This window comes from Euprymna scolopes, chromosome 17, assembly GCF_053919585.1.
Source record: "Euprymna scolopes isolate OS-2025 chromosome 17, ASM5391958v1, whole genome shotgun sequence".
Classification (NCBI taxonomy): Eukaryota; Metazoa; Mollusca; class Cephalopoda; order Sepiida; family Sepiolidae; genus Euprymna; species Euprymna scolopes.
In genome coordinates, this window is record NC_136498.1 from 17,747,987 (window position 1) to 17,772,961 (window position 24,975).

General features: G+C 34.7%; 1 protein-coding gene across 1 annotated transcript; it reads left to right on the forward strand.

Annotated features, from left to right (window-relative positions):
* Nucleotides 1–1,861: 1,861 nt before the first annotated feature.
* On the forward strand, nucleotides 1,862–23,119 carry LOC145296704 (uncharacterized protein F44E2.4-like). Its single transcript, XM_080142680.1, has 7 exons — nucleotides 1,862–2,075; nucleotides 12,792–12,833; nucleotides 14,859–14,991; nucleotides 15,671–15,798; nucleotides 17,316–17,430; nucleotides 18,079–18,214; nucleotides 22,972–23,119. Exons 1-7 carry the CDS (start codon nucleotides 2,036–2,038, stop codon nucleotides 23,005–23,007), a joined length of 630 nt encoding a protein of 209 aa, XP_079998806.1. The 5' UTR covers nucleotides 1,862–2,035; the 3' UTR covers nucleotides 23,008–23,119.
* The last annotated feature ends 1,856 nt before the right edge of the window (nucleotides 23,120–24,975 follow it).

The window sequence follows — 24,975 nt, forward strand, 5'->3', positions numbered from 1 at the left end:
AGTCACTGATTATCAAGGCCCAAAGGCCACTCAGGGATAAGGGTTAATGAGTTTGCGTTAGGTTGACGGTTCCACAACAGGATTGATAAAATGGTTAAAACTGAGCAGATTTTGATTATTTAAGAGGGCAGTCCAACAAGAATTTGTTAACGTGAAACTTGAAAACGACTATGGTGTTGTCAACAGGGAAGCAATTTCTCCACAGTTTCAGTTAACCCTGAACTACTAAATATCAGTCAAGGATCTATTCTTAACAATCCATCAGAAACTGTCATTTCAGTGGCTTTTTATCTCTCGCACTGTGGTACTTGTTCTGGGTAGTCCTAAGAGGTTAACTCTCCCAGGCCTTGCCTCCTTTCTTTAGATTGAAGTTTATAGCTTACTGCCTAAGGCGCCACTACCAGGGAATCTTAATGGGGGCTGCCCAGACAATTTTTAATAGGTCAGAATGCTCCCCTTGTCTTGACTTTCCCCTCCTTCTGGTCTTGTGTCACATCTTTTTGTGGTTGGAAGGAAGTGAATAGCTGCTGAGAAGCAGCCCCATGGTACTGCGTTTCACAGACGTATAGTTTTTTTTATTTTTTTATTGCATTTCCACCCCAGTCAAGGCAGAGTGCCATGTAGGGGGATACTATTTGGGTCATAATTGCAGAGATACTATGTAGGGAGTTGAGCAGCAAGATGCCTGTTTACATTACAAAGTCTAGCAGTTCTGGGAAAGAAACTATTAGAGTAGAAGGCCTTCTGGTATCTGGGAATCTTTACTGTATAGGGGTGGGATCTTGCTGCTTGTCAAGTTTGTCGGGGGTATTTACGTCAAGGGGGTACAAGGGCTTGTTGTTCGTCAGAGCATTTACCATTAAAATACTTGTAAAACAGGCAGAGGGATGCAACATTTAGTCAATGAGAGAAAGGTTGAAGCCTGGCTGACAGTGCAGGACCTATTAGGTCGACAACTCTCTTTTGAACCCTGTCCAGGAGTGAGAGACTGTTAGCAGATACATCAGCCCAAATATGACAAAAATACTCCATACATGGGCGAATGATGGCCTTATAGAGATACAGGATACTTTCAGGTATAAATAACTTTCTAGCAGGGTAGAGAGAGCCCACCTTCCTCGCAGAAGCCTTGGCAATGCTTTCGAGGTATCTGTTCCAACTCATGTTCCCTGTGAACGTTAAGCGGAGGAGTTTAAACGAAGTACTTTCAGGTAATTTATTGTTAGCCATAGCTATTAATGGTTGAGAAGATTTCTTGTAATTATTAAAGGAAACGAGCTTAATCTTGGCAGCATTGAATGTAACCATCCATTTTTGCCCCCATTCAACTGCATACTGTAGGCCTTCCTCTAGGGTTTCCGCTATTGGCTTGATATGTGCTCATTCGTTTTTGGAAACAAACTCTGCTCATGGAAGTTTTGTTTTAGTTTTAGGTACGGAGAAGAACATTAATCTATCTTTTTTTTTTTTTTTTTCATTAGTCACCAAGTCATAGACCCCAGAGTTGTACGGTCGCTAGACATCGCCTTGTTTTGATTATATAGTTCATTCTACTTAAGAAACCAATGAAATGCAATTTAAATTTTTCTTACACTCCTCTCATCTCCCCACCACCTTTCCCCGATCTCTTCTTCCTCACCTCTTTTAAACCACTTTAGCATCTTCCTATACCTTTTATTTTTTATTTTGTTTGTTTTCGCTTATCTAAGATTATTTACCCGCTCCCAACCGCAACAAGGTCGAAACATAGAATTAGGGGGAAATCCAGTTTTCCCGAATGAGTGACGCAATGACGCACTTGGAACCCGGACATGACTGTCCCGCCTTTGCCCTCTTCTCTTCACTCTAAGACTTAAAAAGTGTCAACGTACGTGCACCCATTTTGTAGGAGCGTCGATTGCAACTGCTGCTGCTGTTGTTGTCATTCTCTATAAAAACACGAATTCGAAACTATTTGTTACAATTTCAATCTTGAAATCGAAATCTCAGCAAGACTTTCTCAAGAAGAAACTGACGCAAAGCATCAACCAACACCATGAAGCTGCTGTGCGCTTTATTAATGACACTTGTTGCTTGTAAGTAAAAATATACCTTTGAACTTTCGGTGCTTTTTCATCCCCTTCCCTACTTCATGACCCCCCCCCCAAAAAAAAAACAAAAAACAAAAACTAAAAATAACGAAAACTCTTTATGATGTACGTACCTGTGCCAGAAATAAAATACCATACTCCAAAAATCAAATACCTTTATTTTTACAAAGAAGGTAACTTTTCAGCGAATTTGAGGTGTTTTAATGCCCCTCTCAATGTTAAGAATAGCTTTCTAAAATCTCGCAAGTTTGAATTATTTGGAGTTATCACCCTCGTTTTTTTTTTTTTTGTTATTTTTTTCAGCTTTTTTCCAAAATGGCGTTGCGAGATCGTCACTCGTAGTTTTTTTTTTTTTTTTACATAGGCATCGCCACATTATCAAGGCCAAGAGGCCACTCAAGGATAAGGGTTACAGAGTTTACAGTAGAAATTGGACCATATAGTAATCATTAGTAATGAAAATTTGGTAAATTTGATAACTTATATGGAACGGCTCATCAAGAACTTATTTACGTTAGACTTGAAGACAACCATATTGTAGTCAGCCGGAAAGCAGGAAAACGGAAGACAATTCCACAGTCGTGCAGTTCTAATAAAATTTGATTTTTAGGTTTGTTTTACTATACACATAGATTCGAAAAAGTTGTCAAAAAAAAACAAATACATAATAAATAAATGTTATCAAAGGCAAGATAAGTTACTTTTCTACCTAACTGGATAAGTTTTAAGTGTTTTTATTTAAAGTAAAATGTTTATTCAGTTCGAAAAACATACACTGTTTATCGTTATATTTGAAAAACACAAATGGCGATGAGGGCTCTGTTGAATAAGTTAAGTTTAGGAAAATGAGTTCAAACTAAAAATTAAACAAAATACTGTTAGAAACTCACTCAATATATGTCAGCCTATGTCATGGTAACATTTATTGAGTGAGTTTCTAGCAGTATTTTGTATAATTTTTTAGTTTGAACTCATTTTTCCTGACTGCTGGAGGGTAGAGCAGTAGCCCTATATATATCTAAGGTTTTTGACAGGGAATGGCACGATGGCCTTCTCAGGAAAATCAGATCATATGGTATCACTGGAAGAATACATAACATAATTAAATCCTTCTCAAATAAGAGAAGAATCCAGGTTGTGCTTGATGGTCGTACATCTAAACAATATGATAGAACTGCGGGAGTACCTTAAGGTTCTATCTTTGGACCTTCATTAAATGACCACCTTGATTAAATTGTCTCTGAGATGGGTATATTTGCCGATGACCCTATGCTCTATAACAGACACAAGAGGAAAGCAAATGAACACATATCAAAGGAAATAACAGAAACACTAGAGGAAGACCTCCAATATGTAGTAGAATGGGGACAAAAATGGATGGTCACATTTAATGCTGCCAAGATTGAGCTTGTTTCCTTCAATAATTACAAGAAACCTTCTCTACCACCAATAACAATGGTCAAAAACACATTAACTGAAAGTACTTCTTTTAAACTTCTCGGCCTAACGTTCACAGGGAACATGAGTTGGAACAGATACATTAAGAGCATTGCTAATGCTGCTGCAAAGAAGGTGGGCTCTCTCTACCATAGTAGAAAGCTGCTAACGCCTGAAAGTATACTGTACCTCTATAAGGCCACCATTTGCCCATGTATGGAGTACTGTTGTCACATTTGAGCTGGTGAATCTGCTATTAGTCTCTTACTCCTGGACAGGGTTCCAAAGAGAGTTGCCAATCTGATAGGTCCTGAACTGTTATTTAAGCTTCAGCTTCTGTCCCATCGATGAAATGTTACATCCCTCTGCCTGTTTTACAAGTATTTTAATGGTGAATGCTCTGACGAACTACAAGCACTTATACCCCCTTGATGTAAATACCCCCGACAAACTTGATTAGCAGCTAAATCCCACCCCTACACAATAGAGATCCCTAGGTGTAAGAAAGCCTTCTACTCCAATAGTTTCTTCCCCAGAACTGCTACACTTTGGAACTCCCTTCCAGGATTCTGCTTTCCCAACTGTACTGACATGCAGAAGTTCAAGTGTAATGTGAACAAACATCTTTCTACTCATCTCCCTTCATAATGCCCCTGCAAATTATGTCCCCGATAGTTGCCCCCTACTTCAAAGTGACACTGTGCTTTGTTTGGGGTGAAAATTGAAAAAAAAAAAATTGATGTATTCAACAGACACCTTGCCGCCTTTTCAGACACTGTATGTTTTTTGAAACGAATAAACATTTTACATTAAATAAAGACACTAAAAATCTATCCCGTTAGGTAGAAAAATAACCCATCTTTCCTTTGAACATTTATTTATTATATATTTGTTTTTTGACAACTTTTTCGAATCTATGTGTAACAAACCTACAATTATTTCAGAATTTAGTGGGGAGATCGGTTCTGCATATAACTTTAACATGAAAAGATTTCCTATTTCCAGGCCATTCTAGCATTTTAGGGCAGTTAACAAATTTTTCCCCTGAACTTTAAGTCCGAGTGGCTGCCAGCTAGAATTAAGTTAGAAAACCATAACGAATGTTTTGAAAGATGACTAATTAGAGAGCATGATTTATTTTCATCATCCATGTTTATTGCCTCATATATATATATATATATATATATCAGTGGCGTATCTAAGGTATGGCAGGCATGGCCTGTGCCATGGGCGCCACTCTGACATGGGCGCAAAAATTGCTTGACAAAAATTAAAATTAATAGTTAGGTATATCTAAGGTATAAATTATTAAGAAGGGGCGCACATTCAAACTTTGCCATGGGCGCCATTTTACATAGGTACGCCACTGATATATATATATATATATATATATATATATATATATATATATACGTGTGTGTGTGTGTGTGTCACTAATATATATGTGTATACGCATATATATATGCATATACACAAATATATATTGAACTCTCTTTAATATATATATATATATATATATATATATATATATATATATATATATAGTATTTTATGAAAATATATATGCCAATTAGGCTACACAGAATATTCCGCGTTTCATCCTTGTGAGAATTTGTCAGGCTTATGCCTGCCTTATATTTTCATAATTTACTATCTTGCTCTACTTATGTATTGAGCACTGTTGAAGTAAATACTGAAAATTTACGCATAAAGTTATATCTTCTTGTATTAATTTATGTGATTAAATGAAATATATATATGTATGAATAAATGACAAAAGTCTATACTTCAGATTTCATGATTCCTTTAATTAAATTGACACTTATAATTCTTGACAGTATCTGTTTCGTAGCACAAAATCAATCACTTCATTATTATATCAATCAGTGAATATCAATCAGTGAATCAATTTTGCCGTTAATTCATCAGAAGAAATAGCAACAATCAATACCTTATATTTTTCTTACATTACGCTAAAATGGCGTAATTTAAGAAAAATATTTGCAACTTTTACAGTTTTTGGATTTTTCAATCAAGTCCAAATACATTTTATTTCCTTTTCGTGCAAGATAGATTCACTGATTGATATAATAATTCAGTGATAGATTTTGTGCTACAAAGCAGATACTGTCAAAAATTGTAAATGTTAACTGAATTAAAGGGATAAATTGTAAGATGGTCAACATTTATTCATTATATGCTCTGTAATTGCATTGAGCTTCTTAAATAAAGATTGGTATATATAAAAAGTGAATATAAGTGAATAAATAATATTTCCACAGAAATATATATATACATATAAGAGAATGTGTCTCTAAAAGCAATACATATGTTAGCATGATCATAATCATGTTGACACACTGGTTTCCGTCAGATCACCGAAGTTAAGCAACGTTGAGCCTGGTCATTACTAAAATGGGTGACCAATTTGGGAAGTCCAGGTGCTGTATGTAGGAGGACGTCGACACCTCCCTGCAAAAAGTTGCAAAAAACCTAACGTCGTCATCTCCCCTAACGGGGATATACATGCGACTGGGGACCACTTGTGAATTTCATACTCCCATGAAACTTCCTCCTTTGGAGGAAGCCAGTTGAACCCTGGATAGGGTTGGTGCTGACTGCACACACACATGACTAGAATTAGTATTTCTCAGCATCTTCCATGTCACCTGTCTTCCACTAACAGCTTCATTTACCAACATCAAGCAGCACGTGCCCCCCCCCCCCTCTCCCAGATGAATTCAGATAGTTTTTATTTTGTTCCTATCTAGAGTGCCCCTTTTTGAAACCGACCTTGTGTCAGACTTTGCCCTCGTGGGGAGGCAAGTAATTAGGAACTCTCATTCCTTAAACATCCATAAATATATTTGTATCATAGAAGTTATATTTTGAGGCATTAAGAATTGATTATATAATGTTAAATTGAATTTTAAAAAAAAATTAATGCTGCAATGTGTTAAGTTATAAATTTATTATATTTTTACTAGAACATCTTGTCCTTTTCCTTTCCAGTTTTAACAACTGATCCTTTACTTTTCCATGTTTAAGCTTAACCATATTACTGTTTATGCTATTGTAATCCATGATTTTTCCAGATTTCCAATAAATTCACTTGTTCTTTATTTAATTTCAGTCTTATTCTTTTGCCCCCATAAACATAACATACATATATGTAATAACAATATACAGCACTCGTCTGCTTCAATAAAATCCCACCCATTATCTCCCTTTTAGCTTTCAATTCTCTTTGTTTCACTTGTTACTTTTCTTTTCGCGACAGCAGTGAATTAGTATCAACACTAGTCGCTGAAGCAACGTGGTTGCTATAGAAAACAGTCATAAAAAACGTCGCTCACCTCCTTACGTTTTTACGATTTTGAACACCACTAAATTCATCATAACTTTTGTTTTACTGAACGAAAATCGAAAATATTTTTTCACAATATAGCTGAGAAGGTGATCTATAAACTGTAATAATTGTTTGAAATTTGGTCGAAAAATGAGTGAGAAGTGAATCTTTAAAGCTCTTTTAAATGATTAAAATTTTACCATATATACCATATATGATATAAGAGGAGAAAAGAAATTAAAACTGTAAATTAAAATTTACAATTAAATTTATTGTTCGACAGAATACTCCAAAAATAATCCTTATTCTGCAGAGTTTCAAAGAATGATATTCTTGCTATTCTTCTCATCGTGTTTCACACACACACACACGCACATATATATATATATATATATATATATATATATATATATATATATATAATTTAAAGGAGATTAGAACAATAGTCTAAAGAGCAAAGTGTATTTTAATGTAATAGTGAAATTACTAGTTTAATTAAAATACAGGAAAGAAAAAGTGCTCGTTGTAATTTAACATTACTAAATATATATATATATATATATATATATATATATATATATATATATAAAGAAATTTAAGTTAAACTGTAAATTAGAATTTGGGGATTTAAAAATAAAACAGTATATTAAATCATGGCTTCTAAGTTGTCTTAATCTTATATATATATATATATATATATATATATATATATATATATATATATATATATATATATATATATATATAAACTCCTGGGTTTATTAATCGCCATACCAACCCAGGCCTTTTGTTCTCACTGGATATTTGCAACCAAAATTATTGATTGCTGATTATTCGTTTTCATTTTCCTGTAAACTTTTATTTCCTTTTAAAAACTCTTTTCTCTACTGTTTTCAAAAATTGAGCTAACCAGCAAAAATAGATATTATCTATATATTTCTATTGCTAACATTTATTCCTCTGAGGAGAAGAGCCTATCTTTGAAACTCCATGGAATAAGGAATCTTTTCACATTTATCTCGTATTCCTTGTTTTGAATAAAATATTGTAAATATAATTCTAAATATCATTATATGACGTTTATATATATATATATATATATATATATATATATATATATATATATACATTGTGAAAAATTTCCCCCACTCTATATCTGTGCCTAAAAAACAAATTCCTAATGAACCGCCCCCTTAAGTAAACACTTCATCAAATCTCCACACTAACGTAATGTACTTGCAATAACCCTTATCCCTGAGTGGCTTCCGGGCCTTGATAAGTGGTGATCTTATATATAGTGAAAAAAAAAAAAAAAAAAAAAAAAAACGATTCTTTCGTAATCTCGTGTCATTTTATTTATTTAATCTATCACCGCTATATTTCCAAACACAATTTTTAATCTCTACGATATTTTATCTTTTAGACGTAATCCACTACACTAGTTTACTCTAATTAGTTCTTCTCTCATAAAATGTATATACATGTATATATGACATCTAATTTACATAAGGAAAACACGCTGTTCTCCCCCATCATTATATATAGCCCCAATCCTCCGACTCTCTCGTCAATGACCATCCCTCTTGAAGAAGCCCGCATAAATCGGGCGAAACGTTGAGTATCCAGGTCCTTCCACCTCCATTTTATTTCATATATATATATATATATATATATATATATATATATATATAATGAAAAGCTGTGGCTATGTATATTATAACCATCCACAGACAGATTGTTTCACAGCTCTTCAGTGTGGCTAAATTAACAACTGCCTCAAGCTAGGATTGAAACTCGACCGCCTAGACAATCATCAGCATTTCTAACCATTATGCTATTTGGCTGTTGCGAAGTAGCTAGGTGAAATTATAATAGTCAACAATGTGCAAACGTCTAAACTCCATTTGGTTTACACAAAGAGCACTGAATTATATGTCAGTGGCAGTTTCTTATTTCACTCACCAATATGCTCAACCCAAGATATGGAGCATTTATAGTCATCTACAGACAGACTGTTTCGTTGTATCACAGCTCTTGAGTATGTTCAATCCTTACTTATATTTTCAATTTTTATTAGTTTGGAGTTATTTTCTCATGAACACTGTCAATCATTGCCAACATCGGAGGAAGCCTATCATCATCAATACCTCCTCACTCTCCATATATAATGCATCATCTGAATTTCAATTAGATTTACCCCCACCCCTCTTTCTTTCATTTTTTTAAAATTCTGAACATACCTACTGGTTATTATGACAGGTTTCTCAGAATTATTATTGCTAACCCAAAACTAACGACTCATCAACTAAATATGCCATTTTTGTTTTGACATTATTTCATAAACACTGTACAATTAATCAGTGCTTTTTCGTTATTAGAATGATATGCAAAAATCGATCTATTGAATTTTAAGTAAAACCAATGGTATCTACTTAATTGTCATATCGTGGTAATGAACATATCCAAAAATCAGGAAAAACAATAATGCAGAAAATTAATTATTAATGAAAATAGTTTTCGAAGATAATTAACGAACATTGAGTTTTGCTTTCGTAACAAAGGAGATAATAATTTTCTCAAATTTTATTTGCCAATTTAGCAAAATCAATTTTGCTCCATTAACAAAGAAGCACTAATCAATCAAAATATTTTTTTGTCCAATCTCTCTTATAAATAGACAAGGGAGATAACTACAACATATCCTCCTGGGGTCTAAATGCAGCTCCTCTCAACCCATTGTGGCAGTACCCAATTTTTCTTCTTTAATTTATTATCATATACATACAATATTATAGTTATTTACATAATTTAGAACATCAAATAATGTTGTATCATATAATATTTTTTCTTGAGACTTTCAACATTATATGTCTTTTTAAAAAATACTTTAGTGCTTATCAGAAGTCCCCACCCCATATGAAAAAAAAATTGATTGAGTATTTTATTTATTTATTTTATTTTTTTTTTTTGGTAGTATAGCACAAGCGACAAAAATCTGGCCTTTTATGCATTCAGGGTGGATCAAAACAGTAAATTTGATGCATTCAGAGAAATGCATCTGATTTGCTTAAAATGTTTTTTTTTATTAATTCAGGTTTTTTTTTTTTTAAATTTTTTTTTTATTATATTTTCACCCCAAACAAGGCACATTGCCACTTTGGTGTAGGGGGCTACTATCAGGGGAAACATCTACTGGGGCACTATGTAGGGATTAGGGCAGTGAGATGTTGGTTCACGTTGCACTTGAACTTATGCATGTCAGTACAGTTGGGGAAGCAGTGACCTGGAATGGAATTCCAAAGTCTAGCAGTTCTGGGGAAGAAACTACTGGAGTAGAACGATCTTTTACATCTAGGGATCTCTACAGTGTGGGGGTGGGATTTTGCAGCTTGTCGGGTCTGTCGAGGGTGTTCACGTCGTGGGGGCACAAGTGCTTGCAGTTCTTCAGAGCATTCACCATTATAATACTTGTAGAACAGGCAGAGGGATGCAACGTTTCGACGATGGGACAGAGGCTGAAGTTTTGATGCCAGTTTAGGGCCTATCAGATTTGCGACTCTCTTTTGAACCCTGTCAAGGAGAGAGAGACTAGTAGCCGATGCACCGGCCCAAATATGACAGCAATACTCCATACATGGGCGAATAGTGGCCTTATAGAGGTACAGGATACTTTCGGGTGTTAGAAGTTTTCTAGCACGGTAGAGAGAGCCCACCTTCCTCGCAGCGGCCCTGGCAATGCCCTCGATGTAATTGTTCCAGCTCATGTTTCCTGTGAACGTTAGGCCAAGGAGCTTGAAAGACGTACTCTCAGCTAAAGAGTTGTTGGCCATTGCTATAGGTGGTAGAGAAGGTTTCCTGTAATTATTGAATGAAACCAGTTTTGTCTTGGTGGCATTGAACGTTACCATCCATTTTTGTCCCCATTCCACTACTGATTTGAGGTCATCCTCTAGTGTTTCTGCCATTACTTTAGATATATGTTCATTTGTTTTCCTGTCGTACCTGCTATAGAGTGTGGTGTCATCAGCATATATACCCATCTCAGAGGCAATTTTATCGGGGAGGTCATTTATGAATATCAGGAACAGCAGAGGACCAAGGATAGATCTCTGGGGCTCTCCGGCATTTATATTATATTGTTTAGACGTACGACCGTCGAGGACAACCTGGATTTTTCTCTTATCTAAGAAGGATTTAATTATGTTAAGTATTCTAACAGTGATACCGTATGATCTAATCTTCCTGAGGAGACCCTCATGCCATACCCTGTCAAAAGCCTTAGATATATCTAGAGCTACCGCTCTGCCCTCTCCCGCTTTGTCCAGTGAATGGTATATGCGTTCAGAGATTACAGTGAGGATGTCTGCCGTGGAACGGGCTTGTCTAAATCCATATTGATGGTCAGTCAGAAGTTTAGCATCTGTAAGGTGCTGGACTAGAGCATGGTTAATTAAGGTCTCAAATATTTTGGCAAAAAGTGGGAGGAGGCTAATAGGGCGATAATTTAATGGGTCAGTTCTTTCGCCAGAATTCTTGAATACTGGAACCACAGAAGCAGTTTTCCAGCAGCTCGGAAAGCAAGATTCATTAAGGCATTTGTTGTAGAGTTTGGAGAGAACTGGAGCTACTTCGGCTGAGCACTTTTTTAATAGCACAGCAGGGATGAGGTCGGGTCCACATGCTTTGGAAGTGTCAAGGTTTTTTATGATAGCATGCACCTGAGCAGGGGTGATTTCCAGATCGTCTAGCTTGGCGTCTGTCCGCATAGGAAAGTCAGGTAGGGGGTGGTTTAAAGGGTCCAGTGTAGAGTTGGAGGCAAACCGACTGGCAAGCATGTTAGCCTTCTCGGTTGCTGAGCAAAGAACCTCGTGATTGTTGGTTAGTGGGGGAATCGTTGATTGCCCATTATTTACTACACTGTTGTAGATTTTCCAGAAGTCACGAGTTCCTAATTTTTGTGCTTCGATGCGTTTTTTAGTGGTTTCCGTAAATTCCCTCTTAGCTGTCGCTATTTCTTTCTTAACGTTACTTCTAGCTTCTATGTACTTTTGTCTGTTTGAACTGGACTTATGTCGGTTAAACCTTCGGAATGCATGCTGCCTTTGAGCAATGGCAGTTGCGCAAGTCGAAGTAAACCATTGGGGAGAGTGGGGCTTGCTATAGAATTTCCGCATGGGAACATGCGCTTCGATTGCAGTTTTGAACCATTCAGTGGTCTCAGTTGCACACTGTTCAGCAGGAAGAGAAAAAATATTTCCCCATGGGGCGTCTCTGATAAGATCTCTGATAGGTTAGTGTATGTGCGCAGAAATGATGTGTAAGCATTTATACTTTTGGGCACACACACACACACACACACACATGTGCACACAGACAGACACACACACAAACACATGTACGCTGACAGACAGACACACACACAGATACACAAACACACATTCATACTTAACCTATTTATTCAGCTTAAAAACCACGGCCTCACTTGCTCATTGGATGGCTAATCTTTTTTCCCTTCTTTTGTTATTAAACTAATTTCCTTTTATATACCAACTAGTTGGATGCCCGGCGTTGTTCGGTCATACAGTACGCTTAAACATGATATTTTAATTTAATTTATGCAGATTGTGTATGTATTATTGTAGGATCAGTCTTTTATTGAATATTATATATTATGAGGAATAACACACACGCACACACACACACACACACACACACACACACACACACACACACACACACACAAAGTGACTTTTATATAATAGAGATTTGACTATTTGTTAAATTGAAAAAGTAAAAACAAAAGCCTTCAAAAAATGTGTTATTTAATAACCTTTGCCTTAATGAAAACATACCGTATGATATTTTTCATTGTCTTATTTATCCTTTTTTTCTTTTTCTTTTTTTTTTTTTTTCAGCCATGCAAAATTTCCAACTGACACAAAGCCACCCTTTCCAAGGTAAGTACATCAATTTGAACTGAAATTACACATGTAAAGATTATTTTTATATTTTTTTTATTATTGGGTCACCACTTCATCAAGGAAGGCCAAAAGCCATTCGAAGATTAAAGTTAATGAGACCAAAATAATTGTTAGCTGAAAAATGAGGAACTCTATGAGAGATACCAATAGTAGGCCTCCAGCAGTCAAGGTCGACCATAGATGAAGCATCCTTGTCCCAGCTGTCTGCTTGGCTGGAACAGAACTTTTTGTATCTGTAGAGACAAATGCAAGAGCTATTTAGAAGTTTATTGAAATTAATATTTCTCTACACTTTCTCATCTTCTCGAATTGCTGCATAACTGAGTGAACTATGCTCTAGTCTTGATGATATGTTTTAGTTTTGAACTTGACATCTATATCCTGTGTTGGTGTAGAAACTTGCTCTCAATTAAACTATATCGTCTCAGAAACGATCATACACGAAGCTCTTGTTTATGCTGAATTATTGAAACACTTGTAAATGAATATGTCTCCCATTATTTAACCCCTAAACTATAACATAATAGCTCTGGTTGACCTAGCAGTTCTGCCATTGAGTTAATTTTATATCTTACAGTATTTCTATACCTACACATAGGTATAGAATACCTGTCTTTAAACAAGCAAAATTAATTAACGTAACTGTTTTGCATCACTTTTATGCCTCCTTATGAAGATTAAAAACAAGGCACAATAATACTAAGCCCTATGTCTAGAATCCTTATTTTAATTTTGATCAAAATTCATTAAATGATTTTGATTCTAGAAAATGTCTAAAATTTAAGGCTTAAACTTAAGAGAACTTAATAAGAAATTGAAATACCGGGAATCTTGCTTAATTGGTGCCCCATGACTATAGATCAAATTTAATACAAATCTAATTCATAAAACTCACTATGTCTGTCTGTCTGTCTCAATTTTTTTAAAACTGTATCTCCTCTGAGACGCAAGTGGGATGAAGGAGGTCAAATGATTGCACTTTTTTGTGGATCATCATTTTCTGTTTTTTTTTTTTTTTTTGAACTGGTAAAAATAGCTGTTAAGGAGTCAAAAAAAATGGAACTTGGCAGACGTAAGTTGACTTAAATTTCTCTTGTACACATGTGCACATACAGGGTTCATTTTTAACTATTTCTTATCCATCTGATGATAGGTCAAATGCTAATGATCAAGGCTGGAGCACTAAATGTTTTGGTTTCGATTCTAACTAATGGCACCCAAATCATATTTTTTTTTTTTTTTACTTTTGAAATCACTACTATATATTGAATACAATATGATAATTACTAGAGAATTAGCTTTATATTAATATGAAATCTGCATAAATTAATATATCATATTTAAGCATGTTTTATGACCAGGCAATGCCAGGTGCCCAGTTAATTGAATATATTTGAAATTTTAAATGGAGGTTGTGTCCATATTATGCTCCCTAAAATCCTTAAAACTACTCCAAAGAATTGGAAAAATAAGGAATATTTATTAATTGATGCCTGAAACCCAAGTTTGACTCATTCAGGGAAATAAAGATTTTTTTGATGCAAACCTATCATAGTATCTATTTACAGTGCCTCCCCACGAGGACAGAGTTAGACACCAGGGTTGTTTTTAACATGGAGAATAGGAACAAAAATTAAAAAAATTGTTTCAATTGTGAAGGATTTCTCCTCCACTGACAGAGAACAAGAAATTGAAGTGTAGTATCTGAAGAACAGATACTACACTTTGAGTTATATATTTTTTATTCACTCTGAAAGTAAACAAACAAAACAGAAATAAACAAAAAATTAGGTTCAAGGCCACTCAAAAATTGGGGAGGGGTGTCTATGGTCATCCTCATCACTGTACCTTTGTTAGTCTATGTTTGATCCTAGCTAAAGTTCTATCATAGTAACCTTGGTTGGTGCCACTTCTCTCCCCCCGCCTTTTTTTTTTTTTGTTCAAATCTAATGATTGTAAAAAATTTTTTTACTCAGTTTTAACACTTTTTTCATCTTTTAGCATCTCCAGGGAAATTATGTAGTCCTGAATGTGAATTTAAGTACTTCCAAAATCTTCACTTTCAAAACAGAATGTGGGCCGACGTCTTCCTTCCACTACCCACATCTCAAATTGACTGGAACGAAACTTGCAGGTGAGTGACCTTTGCAAATAGTATTGTGTTAGATTAGACACTGAGATGCAATCAGAACGAATTCTAAAACGCAAATGGTTCTAATTGCTCATGTAACATAGCTCGGATGCGTGAATGTAAATATATGAGAAGTGACATCACCAGTGGAGGAAAAAGAACTATAAAAAAAAGAGAAAGACAAAGATCTTGTCAGAGACGAGATAACATTCAAGATCTTGTAAAACCATTTGGGACTTCCAGGTGCTGTATATGCTCTCCGCTTATCTCGGTATTGTTTCCAATTGTCCTGGACTTCTCCTTGCCACTGGACTCAAGCAGTGCCGATTCAGGAGAGCTGTAGTTGGAGATTGCACAACCCTTACCACATAATTACACATGCTGCTAGATTTTTAGTCTGAATGGAGGCATTGATAGATTAGACATTAAAATGCGATTCAAATGAATTTACGTTCCAAATGGCAATATACCTTTGTTTGGGGTGAAAAAGAGCAAAAAAAATATTGTTATCATTCAGAACTCACTAAAAATTGTCATACAGGTCATCATCAGTAATTTCTTATTGATAATAACCGGTGATGTTCCCTGTAGTCTGAGTGACAAGTCTTTCCAGATTTCCAATACTCTTCGTCTTTTTTGATTAATCATTGTAGATGACTTTGCATTATGGTCTTTTTTTTAGCCGGACAACATCATTTCTAGCCTGTTCAGAATTGAAAACAGCTGGTTGCCGAAAAGGGTGGCCCCCAATGGTGAGACTGGCTCAAATAAGAGACGCTTATGGATATATGTGCAAAGAAGGCTCATCTAGTAAGTAAATAAGTTGCTTCTTTCATTATTTTGTCTTACATTTTAAATTCAGTTGCATGCTTTAAACATTGAACCATTGAACACAAAAAATCAGTTTTTAAGGGTAAATAATTGTTATATTTTCACCTTTTTTTTAATGGAAATCACTCCATACAAGGCATGAAGCCACTTGATGTAAAGAGCTAAAACAAAGTAAGACTTTAAGGTCAAAAACTAGGCAACAATAAGTGTTAGAGAAATAGATTTTAACGCAGAAAAAAAATTCTTTCTCCTTTGTCAGAAACTTACATTATTGACTACATTCTTGATCATACACTCAAAGGGTGGTAGTTAGGCAAGAGGTAAGTATTTTGGACCTGGTTTATGCTGATAGAATCGCATTATTGAGGTGAACTGGTGATGAGGTGCAGATTGTGGGTATGTACATCAACACATCAAAGACAAAGGTTCTCTTCTTTATTCTCTCCAAACGATTGGAAACCATTGTCACTAAATGGTGTTGCATTGAAAGACATGATGTCATTTGTGTAGCTATGTTTCACCATTGTTTCAAGATGTAGTGCAGGTCGACCATTGTATGTCTTCAGTAGTTCTAATGGTGGTATAAAGAGATTTCAATGCATATTTCTGGATTTTTTCGGGTTATTTTCACAACGTTTCAGTCGTTCTTTTTACATCTAAAAACAAAATAGGTTTAAGGCTTCTAAATTTCATACTAACATTGTCCATAAGGATCCATGATGTAATGGATAAAGTACTTGGTAAAATTCAGTTGTAAAGTTACACTCTTCTGGAAGATGAAGGTTCAATCTTCAGTGTGGGCAGCATTCAAAATATAATTGAACAATTACTTAGAACTTCTACCCAGTCATGGCTGATGGAACAAGAACATACTACACTTGTGGATAAAAAATAAAGGGTTCCATTTGAAATTACGTGCAGATTCGCAAGTTTGACAGAAGGATTCTCAAGTTCAACAAGATACCCCTGAAGAAGGTTGGAGGCTAAATTGACCGAAACGTTGTGAAAATAAAACTCAAGATGAGAATAGAAGTCCAAAGAATCCAAATAATATAAAGAATCATATTTACCAATCTATTATCCGGCTGATCTTTCATCTATGATTGTGAAACGCAACCAATGAGAAGCTGAAAGTCTTTGACAATGACTGTGTCTGCCGTATCTTGCATTTTCAGTGAGTTAACTATGTCTTAACTGCCATCTGTTCTTTTACGGCAACAACTTCGATGAGTTGAATATGTGGCTTGTCATCCGAATGAGCAACTAATTCATGATGCAATTCTGTCTGGTGATTTGGGTGATGCAAACAGGTCGGTAGACCTGCACAGCAACCACCAAAGAGGAGATGGAAGCAGAATACATTCAAAATTTCACATGTTAATATGCCCATAAAGAAAGTATAGTATCTGCTCTGATACTACTCTTAATCTATTATGTCCTTGTGTCTGAGTTTGCTCTCGTCAGGAACATTCATTTAATTTAATCTTGTATTGCAGAGTTTCTACAAGTTGTGGATTGCTTAAACAACAATTATAAACAAATCGAGACAATCAAATGTATTCAGGAAAGGAAAAATACAAAACCTAAAGGACCTGATGGAGATTTCTGCATGTAAGTTACTTTCGTTTACTTTCATATAACATATTCATATAACAGAGAATAACTCGGATGAGTTTTCCAAAGTAGACAACATCATGAAGAGTATAACATCTATTTTGAACATTAAGAAGAAAATGTTCAATGAATACATCATCGTCATGCTTGTTATGACATATGGTAGCAAAACATGGGTACTCTCCTTGCCACTAGACCCAAACATTGTTGATGAAGGTTAAGTGTGGTTAGGATTGCGCAACCCTTGCCTCACAGTTACATGTGCAGCTACTCTTACAGGGCTGTCCATTATCTCAAGACTGAACAGAGGCATCAATTATCCATTCAGCAAATTTAACTTTTTTCATTTTCTTGTTTATCGGAGAAATTATTGGATAATTTTGCGATTATAATTAACTTCTGAAAAATAATTAAAAAAAAAGAATAAAAACAACATACAAACAAAATACACAACAAATAACTTTTACCAAATGCACTAAAATTTTATTTTCTACTGATCTGTATACAATTCTGAAGCTGTTTTCAAGTTTTTTTTTTTTTTTTTTCTAAATTAGAATTTCTTTGAAGCTCTTTATGTCTGTTTGATCCTCTGTTGTTCAGCCTTCATGTTTCCAATTTCTATTTTTTTTTTTTTTTTTTTTGCAGAAAATTAGAAAATGCTCAAAACTGTGCAGTAGAAAAAGCAATGGAGAAATGTGGACAAACTGCAAGTGATTTTATGTCGACTTATATTCAAGAAACCCACAAAGAGATGAAAGAAATCATCAACTGTGACAAATTTGTAAGTGAAAATGTATTCATACAACTCAAATACGTTTTTAAGTCTTTTTTTATGCTTAACTAGCTGCTCATATCCCTGCGTTGCCTGAGAAAGAAAATAAAATCAAGAGGTTCCTTGAAAGTACATTATAATTGACTTCTTAAGAATACCAGTAAATAAATTCTGCTAGTGACATGATGAGATTTGGAGGACTTGATAAATAGAGAGGGAATGTGTTTGCTACCATGTGTATGGGATTACATTTTTGTAATAAGCAATTTGATTGGAATAAATGTAATAGTTTTTAATCAGGGATGAATTGTATGCAATATTTTTATGGAACACATTTCAGGAAGTACTGTAAGCAGTGAGTGTGGAAAATTTGTTGTTTTCCTATTATATACAATAAGAAAGAAAAAGATGTATAGAAGATAAAACGATACATGACTAAACTATTGTACGCTGGGTGGTCTGTTAGTATACAATAAGAAGAAAGAAAAATGGTACATAGAAGATATAAGAAGATAATATGTGACTAAACTATTGTAGATATATAAGAAAATATGACAATACAAATTATAAATGTATATTACAGAATATTAATTTATTACAAACTCTTTATAAAATAAATACTATTTTTTAAAATTATTACTACTACTTTTTAAAAACGTTTATTCATACCAAATAAGATAAGGGGCTATCACAAATTAGAGGCCACATTGATAGGAGCATCCTAAATGTGGAATCGTGCAGAAATCAAGAATACTTTATTATATACTAGCAAAGGTACCGGAGAGGTAAAGCAGTGCACACATGCACAGATGTTGAAATCGTTTAGAAAGAGACAATTTTATGTGACAGAATTTGTGGTCATTAAGGTAAAAAAAAATGAATATTTTGTTCAAAATTTCACATATTATGCATCCGAGTTCCTGTCCTTTAAGACAGTACCAGAATAATTCTTATTCACTTTGGATTTTGGAAGTTTTAGCAAGACATACATACATACATACATACATACATACATATGTACGTACGTACGTACATACATTTGCCTTTTATATAATAGAGTAGCTTGGATACCCAGCATTGCCCGGATCAACATGAAGTTCAGTTTGTACACAACTGCTATACTAAGGATATTGAGCACTTTCATTTATACCCCTACAACAATTTTAAAAATAAAAGAATGGAATCGTCCCAAAAAATAACAACCTCCCCACCTGATATTTCGGCGGAAGGGATACAAAGAGAAGTAGCTATTCTCCGGATATTGAACACATTTTGTTGCTCATGTGCTGGACCCCCCCTCCCCCCCAAATAAATAAATGAATGAAAACAACTTTTCTTTCAATCAAAATAGCAAGTGCCCGTGCAACCGTTAAAAAAAAAAATGAGACATGGCAGCTGGGTTCGAACCTGAAACGCGAAAGAGGAAAAGAAGGGGAAAAAGTTACTGGTAAACGTGCTTGCCATTATGGTCACAACTTCTTATGATGTCATGATGCTAAAAAACAAGGTTTTTAAACATAGTTTAAGTGAATTAAGTGTGACTTGTGAAAAATGTAACGCGAAAATGACTTCCCTTCAAAAAAAAAAATTTTTCTTTGTTCCTAATTTTCACATATTATGCATCCGAGTGATTGCTCTTTCAGATGGTACCAGTTTCAACCCGGTCGGATACAGCTGGCGAAAGTTTTTAGTACACACACACACATGACTTTCCTTTATATAATAGAAGAAGATAATAAGAAGAAAGAAAAAAGATATAGAGAAGATAAAAGAATAATGACTAAATTATTTCACATATATAAGAAAATATAACAATACAAATTACAAATGTATATTACAGATTATCAATTTATTAGAAACTGTTTATAGAATAAATACATTAGTTTTTAAAAATTATTATTACTATTTTTTTTTAAACGTTTATTCACCCCAAACAAAGCAAGGGGCTACCACAAATTAGGGGCTAGATTTATAGAAGCATCTCAAGTGTGGAATTGTGTAGTGAGATGTTTAAATTTCTGCATATTGGTACAATCTCAGAGAGCAGGGATGGTATTCCAAATTAAGAATACATACAGTTATTTGTGAGTGTCTGTAGATTACTATATGTACGGCATTTCAAAATGTTATGTTGTATCATAGACTTATAATACAAACGTTGTTGCTGTTGTTGTTATTGTTGTGTTGAGCATCATTTATGATGATAGTGATGATTTTATTGCCATATGTTCTTCTGATATATTTTGATTAAGAGTTCTTTCTAGAAGGATATTGGGTACTTATGGGAGAGATCACGTAAAGGTTGCCAACATTCCTAAGTGAAAGTGATTCTGTAGAATGAACTGGATTCGAACTTGGCACACCCAGGTTGTAAGTCCATATCATTAACCATTGAGGCACCTTTACCTCCCTGTTGCTGCTGTTGTTGTTGTTGTTGTTGAACAAGACAAACATGAGTTCAGGTATAATTAAAAGAGGATAGTGAATTCAAGGAGTTGGTAAATAACTTAAAAATCATAAGAGTCGCCACGCATGCGCAGAAATGAACATTGCTTTTAAACCTGGCCGGGAGGCTAGGTTAGCTTCTCACTTTATTAAATGCTGCTTTTAAAGCTGGCTGGAAGCCAGGTAAGCTTCCCGCTTTATTAAATGCTGCTTTTAAGCCTGGCTGGGGGCCAGGTAAGCTTCCCGCTTTCTGTCATTTGCGTTCGAATAGCTTCGCTTTATTATACGAAAAAGACAAACAAACATTCGAAACAATGGCACGGGTGGGAATTTTTTAAAACTTGATCAAAAAAAGGAAAGAACCAGTGTCTGTTTGCGAAACTCAGATATTATGATCTCAGAAGTATAGAAAAACTTCTCGTGAAATTTAACTAACAATGGAACCCTGATCTGAAAAGCCTTTCGCAGACAAACACAAACGCTCGTGCCCATTTTTGGGGGGGTTAAATAATAAAAAAAAATGTTTTGGTAGATGAGTGTATGAGGATCGAACCCGTACCCTTGAGTTGGAAATTAATGTGTGAAAAAAAAGCAGTGCTACGTTAACCATTGAGCCATGGCGACAGACAATGTTAAGCAGATTATTTAACTATAAAAACAGGCGTGCGCAATAAAAGTTAACTCTGCTGCTTCCATTTGACCTAATTAAGAAGGTCAAATAGAAGTCATGCAGCGTTTGGGTTTGTTTACCCAAATTTAACTGTTTCTTCCCCAACAGATGTTGGGGAGGGGGAAAGCAGCTCCCAATTGTCCAGATTGAATAGCAACTGTCTGATCACAGCTGATTGCTTCTGGACGTTTTTCCCGGCGCAATGCCGAAGACGACGTTTGAGTTTAGTTTCACTTTACTTATACTAAAAAGCCCAATCAACACGCGAGAAGCCAAAATAGCAATAATTTTGTAAAAATCGACGTAAATAAATCTATACGCTACGCAGTTTCCTAATTCCTAGATATTATTATATAGGACCTATATACACAGTTGTAAGCGATAGTAACGAACCCGGGAACGTGTGCGAGAAAAGCCTTTGCCAGACATACACGAAATGGTCACACACATTTTGCCTTTTATATATATAGATAGAAGATAGATTACCACCAAGCCACCCTCACATCCCTGTTGATGCTGTTGCTGTTGTTGTTGAACAAGACAAACAGGAATTCAGGTATAATTAGTGAAAAGATTGGGGGATTTGAAAATAAGTGAGGGAATAGAATGGATATGGATGAAGTTAGTTGGAATTTGGAAGGCTGAACTGTGATAGGTCAGGAAGGTCACCCATCTCTGGCATGTCATCAACGCTAGCAAGGGGTTGTTTGATAGAGTATCTAGGCAAGGGGATTCAGCAGGAGATTGATGGAGTTTAATTTCTCGCTTTGTTGCTTCTAGGATAATGTGATAAAAATAATTAATAATATGGTAAAAAATGATCATATTCCTTAATTCTCATTTCATATCTAAATGTTATTAAGCCTATCTATATTTGCATTTTGTATAATTCTGGCCCTCCTCATCTTCTGATGAGAAGCATTTACCTTAGAAATGCCAATGCCTGTACAGGTTTCTTTTTTCTTAATTTTCTCCTTTTACTTTTCCTTATTTTTCTGATGATATAATAAAGTTATATATCACTTTTATTCCTCATCTTTCATTTAATATTATTGTTTATTCCTCTTGATATTGTTCAGCTTTTCTTGATAACTTTTGCTTTGTTAAAGATATATTATTTGAATGTCAAAACATTGTTAATTCACTACCTGGCATAGCAGCAGCTGAATAGCTTAGTGGTTAGAAGTGCAGACTGTCATTTGGATGGTCGGATTTCAACCCTGGATTTAGGTAGTTGCTTGTCTAGCCACACTGATGAGCTGTGATACAGCGAAACTGTACTCTATGTAGATTATTGTATGTATATATATATATATATATATATTTTTTTTTATTTATTATTTTTTAAAACAGTAATTTACGGACATGCATGTTTCGAGGCCCTGCCTCTCTTCAGCGGTAGAGCCTTGAAACATACATGTCTGTAGATTACTGTTTTAAAAAATAATAAATAAATGAATAAAAGTATTATTTGTTTACGTCCAAATAAAAATATGGGCGATTTCAAGGTAAAGACGCTAAGTTAACCGTGTTATTGTTTAAAAAATCAACAACAAATTTACGTATATATATATATATATATATATATATATATAATTAAAATTAAAAAAAGGCTAAATTGATTTGGTTTTATTTTTTTATTTTTTTTCAGAAAGTGCAAACAACCCCTAAACCACAACGAGGTTAATCAGATGAATCCACAAAAATGCCGGTGAAATTCACGCCCAAAAAACTTTGAACTTAAGAATGCTGTCCTCCATTTTGTTTAAAATGAAATAAAATATTTATTTTTAACAATTTTTCATTTTCTTTTATCTTTAATCCTGGTAATATATCACATTTGTAAAGTCGAATTTTCATCTTTTTTTTAAAATAAATTTTCTTGATTAATTAGGAAATATATCACTTAAGACTATTATATTATCAGTGACCCCCCTCCAAGTGTTGGAAAGTAGGATAGAAAAAAGAAATATGACAAAAGACAAGGGAAATAAGTTGATCAATTATACAAAGTTATAGGAAATGGGGTTGGTGGAAAGACAATGGATTTTTTTTTTTACACAGTGATCACCACTTATCAAGGCCCGGAAGCCACTCAGGGATAAGGGTTATTGCAAGTACATTACGTTAGTGTGGAGATTTGATGAAGTGTTTACTTAAGGGGGCGGTTCATTAGGATAGGAAGTTATTCACGAAGGAGCACAAAAGGAAGCTGAGATGAGATTGTTGGTCAAGGTGTGTTGATGATTGGAACAAACAAGGTCAATATGTTTTAGAGTTAGTTTTAAGAGTGTCAATGAGTTTTGTGACAGTTCACGACATTGGATAAGGTTTGCGGACAGTCTTGGGTTTGCAACGGTTGATGACAGTTACAGTTGAGGAATGTTTGCAAGGTTGATACAGTTAAACATGGATCATGACTCGAGATGAGGAAATGAATTGATCTTCCAACTGACGAACATGATGTAAACGTGGATCTTAGCATATCGGAGTTTGTGTTTTGTTTTATTTTTATATATTTATAAGTTAGTGCACGTCAATATGTGAGAGCAGACAACATGGCCAGAATAAAAAGAGAAGATGAAAGAAGAAAACCATGGAAACAATGTTGGGTCAGCGATGTTATTGAGCAGGGTTAGGGTTTGGGTAGCACAAGGTTTTTTTCACAAAATATTGACTTTCTGAATCTTTTTTCAAATTTAAAATAAAATGTATGGAGAACCAGAGTGCTTGTTTGTGATAACCTTACCTAGGATGTGCCATCAAGATCAATCTTAGAAACTTATCAACACATGGAGATTATTGAAAGTAAAAGCCATTCATTCCAGTTGAGTCAAAGTGTGGATAAGAGCATTAATGGTGAAAGGAGAGAAGCCTGGTTTTGGAAGTACCCCCCTCCCTATCGTTAGAGAAGACAAAAAGAGATCTTGATCAGTTATGTTCTTCAAAGTGTTGCCATAAACGGTTTTATTTCCATAAATGTCAAAGATCAGGAAGAGAATACAAGGTATACTGGCATTGATACTATTTAGTTCTAACATCTGTCCATCAACAACTACTTGTGTAAACCTATCAGAGAGAAATGGTTTCATGGTTGAAAAGACATTTCCAAATATTCCATAGCTAGTTAGCTTTTAAAGCAAATCTTTGTGTCAGGCAATATCAAAGGCCTTTGAGATATCAAGAACTATTACTCTAGAGATGAAGTTTACATAAATAGATTCACTGAGATATTACAGTCAGCACATCAACAGTTGATCTTGCAGGATGAAATCTATATTGTTTGTTACTGAGTAGATTTTTTATGTTGAAGAAGTTGAATTTTTTGGATTTATCACAAATTCAAACAATTATTATAACGCATGGGAGAATGATTAGTTTGTACTGAGACACAAAAGACCGATTTCCAGTATTTTTAAATACTGGTCAAATGTACAATTTTTTTTCTACATATATACAAGAATACAAATAGGATGAAGCGGAGAGTGAAGGAAAAAAAAACAAAAGGCATTGCTTAGTAGCAGCATCCCAATCCCTTTAAATAACAGACTATTCAATGTTGTTTGCTTTTTTAGGGATTCATTTCTTATCAAGGCCTGAAGGTCAATCGAGGATAAGGGAAGAGGCGGATATTGTGTAGAATTTGATTTTGTAA

Coding starts and splice junctions, on each gene's coding strand:
- LOC145296704 (XM_080142680.1), top strand. CDS start 2,036: ATGAAGCTGCTGTGCGCTTTATTAATGACACTTGTTGCTT. Junction 12,834..14,858: donor ACAAAGCCACCCTTTCCAAG/GTAAGTACATCA, acceptor TTCATCTTTTAG/CATCTCCAGGGAAATTATGT. Junction 15,799..17,315: donor GTGCAAAGAAGGCTCATCTA/GTAAGTAAATAA, acceptor CTTGTATTGCAG/AGTTTCTACAAGTTGTGGAT.